Source organism: Poromitra crassiceps (assembly GCF_964638095.1).
Source record: "Poromitra crassiceps genome assembly, contig: HAP1_SCAFFOLD_314, whole genome shotgun sequence".
Classification (NCBI taxonomy): Eukaryota; Metazoa; Chordata; class Actinopteri; order Beryciformes; family Melamphaidae; genus Poromitra; species Poromitra crassiceps.
Window position 1 is genome coordinate 38,159 of NW_028152088.1, and position 9,590 is coordinate 47,748.

At 48.0% G+C, this 9,590-nt stretch overlaps 1 protein-coding gene across 1 annotated transcript; it reads right to left on the minus strand.

Annotated features, from left to right (window-relative positions):
• Nucleotides 1-322: 322 nt before the first annotated feature.
• On the minus strand, nucleotides 323-1,670 carry LOC310771031 (piggyBac transposable element-derived protein 4-like; the record flags this gene model as incomplete). The annotated part of the gene is made up of 2 exons (XM_083663712.1): nucleotides 1,310-1,670; nucleotides 323-1,113 (listed from the first exon to the last, which is right to left on the minus strand). A coding segment is annotated over exon 2 (750 nt), but the record flags the coding sequence as incomplete, so codon positions are not given.
• Nucleotides 1,671-9,590: the final 7,920 nt, after the last annotated feature.

The window sequence follows — 9,590 nt, forward strand, 5'->3', positions numbered from 1 at the left end:
TCTTCTGGTCAAGTCGATCAACCCCACTCATGTACTGGTTGTACTCGACAACACATGCTGGCTTGCTCTGCAGGACCCGTTCACTTTGCCCTTTCTCTTTCACCGCCACAGTCTTCATGACATCCTGGTGGAAGGTGGAGATCATCCTGACGATGCGCTTGTCCCGCCATGCCAGGAACATCACCCCATCGTCATGACGAGCGAGTCGTTCACCTACTCGCAGATCCGACATGGTCACCTGCCGGATGGACGCAGGTTCGCCCCTCTTCACCCGGAGTGTCCCAGCTGAGTGCATCTGGAGGCTGAGGAGACGTCGGCTCACGGTCCCGCTGTTGTAGAAATTATCCATCCAGAGACGGTAGCCATATCCCTCCAGGCCGGCAATGAGGAACTGCACGGTGTCCAGTAGGGTGCTGTGAATTCCACAGTAGGGTTTCATTGCATAGCAATACCCGTTTTCTGAATCGCACAGAATATAGCTCTTTATTCCGTACTTTATCGGTTTTGCCGGATTGTACACACGGAAACGTAGCCTCCCCCTCCACAACAGCATCCCTTCATCCACACTAATGTTTTGTGAGGGCTGGTACATTTCCTTGAACTTGGAGAGGAGCAAGTCAAGGATGAGCCGCACTTTGTGGAGCCGGTCGGTGGCATCGACCCTCTCATTGTCACAGAAATGGAGAAAGCGCCATATCAGCTGGAACCTGTTGCGGGACATTGTCTTCCTGAAGTATGGGGTCTCCATCGCCACATCAAGAGACCAGTAGTCCGCAATCTTGGGCTTCTTGACAAGGCCAGTGAGGAAGAGGAGCCCCAGGAATCGCTTCAGCTCTCCCACAGACAGCGGTTGCCAGGCGTTTACCCGGGTGTAGGGCATGTGCAGCTGATCCAGCACGGCGATGCACTGTTTAGCATAGATGTTGGTCTGCTGAACAATGATCTGCAGCAGCTCATCACCGAGGAACAGCTCCAGGAAATCTGCCGGCTTGTCTGACTGTAGTGATGCAGCCGCATTCCTGGGACCTGGCATTGCTGTGAAGGGGAAGACTTTGGGGCTCCAGTCTGGCATAGTATGCCAGCGTGGAGAGTCCTCCTGACGAGGCTTGCCCGCTGAAAAATGAAATAAAAGGTTTTTCTTCAGACAATTGTGATATGTAAAAAAGCTGTCTTTTTTCCAATAATTAGAAGCCTTGTGTTGACAATAATAATAATAATAATAATAATTGATATTATTATTATTATTATTATAGATGAGCTGGCTGCATACGTGACATGAATTTCCTGTAAAGTATCTATAGATTCTCACCTCTTGAAGACCCTCTCTTCCCAACTGCAGATGCCCGCACGCGCTCAGTCGTCACCACCTCCTCCTCCTCCTCCTCCACCACCTCCTCCTCCTCCTCCTCCTCCCCTGTAGTCAAAGTGAGTTTATAAAATATGATACATTCTTGAGGGAAAAAAGTTTATGTTTTCAATATCAGATGAATAATTGTAATTCTAAAATGGCTTATATCTCACCTTCGTCACTGGACTGCAAGCGGGCACGACGAAAGCTGGCGGGAGCACCTGCCCCTTCATCGTCAGTCCCCTCCTCAGAGCTGTGCTGCAACTCTGAAATTTTATATTTTACATGGTATTAGTAGGCTAATTCAGGATTGTTATTCTTACCAAGCTTTGTGTTGACAAAAATAAATTGATGAATAAGTGTGTGCGTTTTTTTTTTTTTTACATTATTACCTCCAATGGTTTGTTTACTTGCTGGCCAGTGATGCCTGTTCCTATATAGATACTGTACTGTAAGTCACATGTTTAGATTGTTCTCATGGTTTCCTTTTGTCCTGACAAATACATGGTGGATGAGTTGAGTTCCCTCCCCCTCCCTCCCCTGATATGTGAAGCGCTTTGTGTGTCTAGAAAGGCGCTATATAAATCCAATCAATTATTATTATTATTATTATAGATGTAGCTGGCTGTATACGTGACATGAATTTCCTGCAAAGTATAGGTTCTCACCTCTTGAAGAAGACGCCATCGCCACATCCCCCTCCTCTGAGCCTCTCTGAGGCGCCAGATCAGTCTCCTCCTCCTCCTCCTCCTCATCAAACTCGTCAGAGTCTGTAGTCAAAGTGAGAGTTTATAAAAATAAGATACATGATATGTGTTTTCAATATCAGATGATTTTTTGAAAATCGATTCATCTCACCATCGCTGGAATCCAGGTGGGCCTGACGAGGTGGTGGATGCCAGTCACCATCCCTCGTGTTGGATTCCACAGGATCCGATGAAGGATCGGATGAGGGGTCCTCGGAGTCAGTCTCCGGAAGATCTCTCTTCCTCACGGCACGGCAGAGGGCCAGCTCCAGCGTAAGCTGGCCAGCTCCGGGCCTAGGCCGTCTGCGCCTGGGCATAGCTAATCTATAGCTACACGCCTACACCTGGCTATAAACTAGCTAACACAGACACACAGACAGAGACAACCACACACACACACACACACAGACAGACAGACAGACAGACACACCGACACCAACACCAACACCGACACTTATTTTTTTTGTTTTTTTTTGTTTTTGTTTTTCACAAACACACTACTAACTAAGAGCTAATCTACTGCTAACGCTAACTAACACACGCGATCTCCCACACACACACACACACACACACACACACTGTGTGTGGTTTGTGTGTCTCAGACACACAAACCACTCACCAAACACGCCAAACACTCAAATCTACTCACCACACAATCTCACAAACTGATCTAAATATAATCTATCGCTAATGACTATGCTAAATACTCGCTAAATACTCGCTATGCTATGGATATGCTCAAGAGGAAATACACGGACCGAGAGGAAGGGAAGACAAGGAAGGAATGGCCGATTGTCGCGCTCTCAAGAAGAGAAAGGCAGCGCCCTGACGCAGGAAGGGGGGGGGCAGCACTGCATCGCGTCAAGATTGCGCCGATTTACGCATCCGATTCTTGTAGGGATTCATGTTGAATACTTGCCCAAGGTCCTAAACGATCTAAAAATTGAATAAAAGCAATTTCGAAAAAAAGACGCCATACGGCGTCTTTGGCACCCAAGCGAGATTAATAAAAAGACGCCGTACGGCGTCCTTGGCACCCAATGAGTTAACCATACATGAGGTGGAATTAGTTTATTTCTCTTAACCCATTGATACCTGATGCAGCATTTGTGTGTGTATCCCTTTAAGACCGCAAACCATGTGACGCGGTTCGCGGTCTTAAAGGGATACACACACGACTCCCAAACGATTCAGGACTTTTTCATTGAATTGGTCCTAAGAAACCTAAGTCTATCCATCCGTATAACAGAGTAGAGGTCATATGCGTCCACCACAGTTGGAAAGAAGGTGAAGAGGATGACTTCCATTCCTTCAAAATCCGTTTTTCGGCAACAGTTGTCCCTTGTGTTAGAGACTGTTGCGCAGCTGTAGCCAAGTTCAGAGGACTCTGAGCAGCCCAAGATGGCGAGACCCTACTCACCCTCTCCACAACATCCTCGCTGTCAGTGACCCTATACTCACCCTCTTTACAACATCCTCGCTGTCAGTGACCCTATACTCACCCTCTCCACAACATCCTCGCTGTCAGTGGTCCTACTCACCCTCTTCACAACATCCTCGCTGTCAGTGGTCCTACTCACCCTCTCCACAACATCCTCGCTGTCAGTGGTCCTACTCACCCTCTCCACAACATCCTCGCTGTCAGTGACCCTATACTCACCCTCTCCACAACATCCTCGCTGTCAGTGGTCCTACTCACCCTCTTTACAACATCCTCACTGTCAGTGACCCTATACTCACCCTCTCCACAACATCCTCGCTGTCAGTGACCCTATACTCACCCTCTCCACAACATCCTCGCTGTCAGTGACTATACTCACCCTCTCCACAACATCCTCGCTGTCAGTGACCCTATACTCACCCTCTCCACAACATCCTCGCTGTCAGTGACCCTATACTCACCCTCTCCACAACATCCTCGCTGTCAGTGACCCTATACTCACCCTCTCCACAACATCCTCGCTGTCAGTGACCCTATACTCACCCTCTCCACAACATCCTCGCTGTCAGTGACCCTATACTCACCCTCTCCACAACATCCTCGCTGTCAGTGACCCTATACTCACCCTCTCCACAACATTTTTATTTAGTGTGGGGGAAATGTTTGCTCAACTCCAGTAGTCCAGTGTGTGTGGACGCCATTAGCAATACCTTGTTTGGCCACAGGGCGTCTCCACTGCCCTCTGTGACCTGATTAACCATACATGAGGTGGAATTAGTTTATTTCTCTTAACCCATTGATACCTGATGCAGCATTTGTGTGTGTATCCCTTTAAGAACGCGAACCATGTGACGCGGTTCGCGGTCTTAAAGGGATACACACACGACTCCCAAACGATTCAGGACTTTTTCAATGAATTGGTCCTAAGAAACCTAAGTCTCTCCATCCGTATAACAGAGTAGAGGTCATATGCGTCCACCACAGTTGGAAAGAAGGTGAAGAGGATGACTTCCATTCCTTCAAAATCCGTTTTTCGGCAACAGTTGTCCCTTGTGTTAGAGACTGTTGCACAGCTGTAGCCAAGTTCAGAGGACTCTGAGCAGCCCAAGATGGCGAGACCCTACTCACCCTCTCCACAACATCCTCGCTGTCAGTGACCCTATACTCACCCTCTTTACAACATCCTCGCTGTCAGTGACCCTATACTCACCCTCTCCACAACATCCTCGCTGTCAGTGGTCCTACTCACCCTCTTCACAACATCCTCGCTGTCAGTGGTCCTACTCACCCTCTCCACAACATCCTCGCTGTCAGTGGTCCTACTCACCCTCTCCACAACATCCTCGCTGTCAGTGACCCTATACTCACCCTCTCCACAACATCCTCGCTGTCAGTGGTCCTACTCACCCTCTTTACAACATCCTCGCTGTCAGTGACCCTATACTCACCCTCTCCACAACATCCTCGCTGTCAGTGGTCCTACTCACCCTCTTTACAACATCCTCGCTGTCAGTGACCCTATAGTCACCCTCTCCACAACATCCTCGCTGTCAGTGACCCTATACTCACCCTCTCCACAACATCCTTGCTGTCAGTGACCCTATACTCACCCTCTCCACAACATCCTCGCTGTCAGTGACCCTATACTCACCCTCTCCACAACATCCTTGCTGTCAGTGAGCCTATACTCACCCTCTCCACAACATCCTCGCTGTCAGTGACCCTATACTCACCCTCTCCACAACATCCTCGCTGTCAGTGACCCTATACTCACCCTCTCCACAACATCCTCGCTGTCAGTGACCCTATACTCACCCTCTACACAACATCCTCGCTGTCAGTGACCCTATTTTCACCCTCTCCACAACATCCTCGCTGTCAGTGACCCTATACTCACCCTCTCCACAACATTTTTATTTAGTGTGGGGGAAATGTTTGCTCAACTCCAGTAGTCCAGTGTGTGTGGACGCCATTAGCAATACCTTGTTTGGCCACAGGGCGTCTCCACTGCCCTCTGTGACCTGATTAACCACACATGAGGTGGAATTAGTTTATTTCTCTTAACCCATTGATACCTGATGCAGCATTTGTGTGTGTATCCCTTTAAGACCGCGAACCATGTGACACGGTTCGCGGTCTTAAAGGGATACACACACGACTCCCAAACGATTCAGGACTTTTTCATTGAATTGGTCCTAAGAAACCTAAGTCTATCCATCCGTATAACAGAGTAGAGGTCATATGCGTCCACCACAGTTGGAAAGAAGGTGAAGAGGATGACTTCCATTCCTTCAGAATCCGTTTTTCGGCAACAGTTGTCCCTTGTGTTAGAGACTGTTGCGCAGCTGTAGCCAAGTTCAGAGAGGACTCTGAGCAGCCCAAGATGGCGAGACCCTACTCACCCTCTCCACAACATCCTCGCTGTCAGTGACCCTATACTCACCCTCTTTACAACATCCTCACTGTCAGTGACCCTATACTCACCCTCTCCACAACATCCTCGCTGTCAGTGGTCCTACTCACCCTCTTCACAACATCCTCGCTGTCAGTGGTCCTACTCACCCTCTCCACAACATCCTCGCTGTCAGTGACCCTATACTCACCCTCTCCACAACATCCTCGCTGTCAGTGGTCCTACTCACCCTCTTTACAACATCCTCGCTGTCAGTGACCCTATACTCACCCTCTCCGCAACATCCTCACTGTCAGTGACCCTATACTCACCCTCTCCACAACATCCTCGCTGTCAGTGACCCTATACTCACCCTCTCCACAACATCCTCGCTGTCAGTGACCCTATACTCACCCTCTCCACAACATCCTTGCTGTCAGTGACCCTATACTCACCCTCTCCACAACATCCTCGCTGTCAGTGACCCTATACTCACCCTCTCCACAACATCCTTGCTGTCAGTGACCCTATACTCACCCTCTCCACAACATCCTTGCTGTCAGTGACCCTATACTCACCCTCTCCACAACATCCTCGCTGTCAGTGACCCTATACTCACCCTCTCCACAACATCCTCGCTGTCAGTGACCCTATACTCACCCTCTCCACAACATCCTCGCTGTCAGTGACCCTATACTCACCCTCTCCACAACATCCTCGCTGTCAGTGACCCTATACTCACCCTCTCCACAACATTTTTATTTAGTGTGGGGGAAATGTTTGCTCAACTCCAGTAGTCCAGTGTGTGTGGACGCCATTAGCAATACCTTGTTTGGCCACAGGGCGTCTCCACTGCCCTCTGTGACCTGATTAACCATACATGAGGTGGAATTAGTTTATTTCTCTTAACCCATTGATACCTGATGCAGCATTTGTGTGTGTATCCCTTTAAGAACGCGAACCATGTGACGCGGTTCGCGGTCTTAAAGGGATACACACACGACTCCCAAACGATTCAGGACTTTTTCATTGAATTGGTCCTAAGAAACCTAAGTCTATCCATCCGTATAACAGAGTAGAGGTCATATGCGTCCACCACAGTTGGAAAGAAGGTGAAGAGGATGACTTCCATTCCTTCAGAATCCGTTTTTCGGCAACAGTTGTCCCTTGTGTTAGAGACTGTTGCGCAGCTGTAGCCAAGTTCAGAGGACTCTGAGCAGCCCAAGATGGCGAGACCCTACTCACCCTCTCCACAACATCCTCGCTGTCAGTGACCCTATACTCACCCTCTTTACAACATCCTCGCTGTCAGTGACCCTATACTCACCCTCTCCACAACATCCTCGCTGTCAGTGGTCCTACTCACCCTCTTCACAACATCCTCGCTGTCAGTGGTCCTACTCACCCTCTCCACAACATCCTCGCTGTCAGTGGTCCTACTCACCCTCTCCACAACATCCTCGCTGTCAGTGACCCTATACTCACCCTCTCCACAACATCCTCGCTGTCAGTGGTCCTACTCACCCTCTTTACAACATCCTCGCTGTCAGTGACCCTATACTCACCCTCTCCACAACATCCTCGCTGTCAGTGGTCCTACTCACCCTCTTTACAACATCCTCGCTGTCAGTGACCCTATACTCACCCTCTCCACAACATCCTCGCTGTCAGTGACCCTATACTCACCCTCTCTACAACATCCTTGCTGTCAGTGACCCTATACTCACCCTCTCCACAACATCCTCGCTGTCAGTGACCCTATACTCACCCTCTCCACAACATCCTTGCTGTCAGTGACCCTATACTCACCCTCTCCACAACATCCTCGCTGTCAGTGACCCTATACTCACCCTCTCCACAACATCCTCGCTGTCAGTGACCCTATACTCACCCTCTCCACAACATCCTCGCTGTCAGTGACCCTATACTCACCCTCTCCACAACATCCTCGCTGTCAGTGACCCTATTTTCACCCTCTCCACAACATCCTCGCTGTCAGTGACCCTATACTCACCCTCTCCACAACATTTTTATTTAGTGTGGGGGAAATGTTTGCTCAACTCCAGTAGTCCAGTGTGTGTTAGTCTCTCCCCAGACTCAAATATTACGTTGAATCGCTGTGCTCCGCATACTACATATGAGTCTGTGCCGCTTCACAGCCACTGCTGGGGTTTGAGGGCGCATCTAGGGTGGTGAAATTGAATGAGTGACAGGTCGTAGCACCAATGAGAGAGTCGTTCGAAAAATGGGCTGCGCCTCCCGTGTCATCACTATTTACATATCCTCCACAACAAAAATGGCTGAGGTAGCATTAGCAACGTTAGCAACAGTGAGAGGACACCGTCAAAGTTTGTTGATTATGCCGAGTATGTGGTGACTGTACGAATACAGGAAATAAGCGTAACTTATTTCAGGGCAAACATCTCTTGAAGCCAAATTATACAATTGCCCTCGAAGAAATATGTGGACCTGTTCGCTACGAAGACAAGAAGCCGCGCTCCATAAAGGAACTCAAATGGACATGCCGCGCTAATCGTAATCCGAGACGTGGTCCTTTCCCAATGAAACCTGGGCCAGTTTCTACAGTCTCCGTGCCAGCAGTGGATCTCCCAGTGCCAGCAGTTACTGCTCAATCAAAAGTAGTTAAGGTAAGTCAATTCTCACTTATTAACGTTAGGTATTTTCACTCCAGTAGTTCATATTTTCGTTTTATAATAAAAAATAATGCCAGGTGGTTGTCAAAACTGTTTCTAGACTACACACATGTCCATTTTGGCTAGCCATGCTGTCAGAATTTAACTTTTAAATATTGTTATATGCAAGATCACTGCACCTAAAATTATGTCAAATAAAAGTGTTATGAGTCTTTGGAAAGGGCTAGTAGCCAGCAACTATAGTAATAGCCTACTTCACTGATTATAAGGGAATGAGAATTCTGTCCCTCTCCCTCTCTCCATACTGTAGGTTACATGTGAAAGAAAGTCATCGACACACCAGAATTCTGAAAGGCCCATGGGAGAAAGTTGGAGAAAGTCTTATCAAAGGACGTTATCAGAGTTTGCAAATGGGAGAGTCTTATGACAAAAGCTTTATTGAATGGAAAGCTATGGCAGAAATACCCTCAGATGCCTGCCAGATGACTGGGGCCCCAGAACACCATCTGGAGGAGAGCTTTTGCACTCAGGTGAGGGAAATAATCAACATTGGTATTCAATTACATGTATTGCACATTGATCATATTTACATATATAATTACTTTTTGGTGATTTTCAGCATGTGAGCCATGAAGATCGGATCCTGGAAGATAACTGTACCAACCAGTCCACAAAGCCAGTCCATGTGCCATGTTTACCTGTGGTTATGCAGAGACCTGCAGCAACACAGGTATGTCACATTTCTCCCTGTATCTTATCTACTTTTTTCAAAGAGTCACAATGTAGTTTGATTTAAAAATTTATTAAAAATATATTATATTTTCTCTGTCTCTCTCTCGGTCTGTTTCAGCTTGCAAGCCATGAAAGCGGGATCCTGGAAGATAACTACACCAACCAGTCCGTAAAGCCAGTCCATGCGCCATGTTTGCCTGTGGTTAGGCAGAGACCCGCAGCAACACAGGTATGTCACATACCCTGTATCTTATCTACAATTTGTCAAAGAATCAAA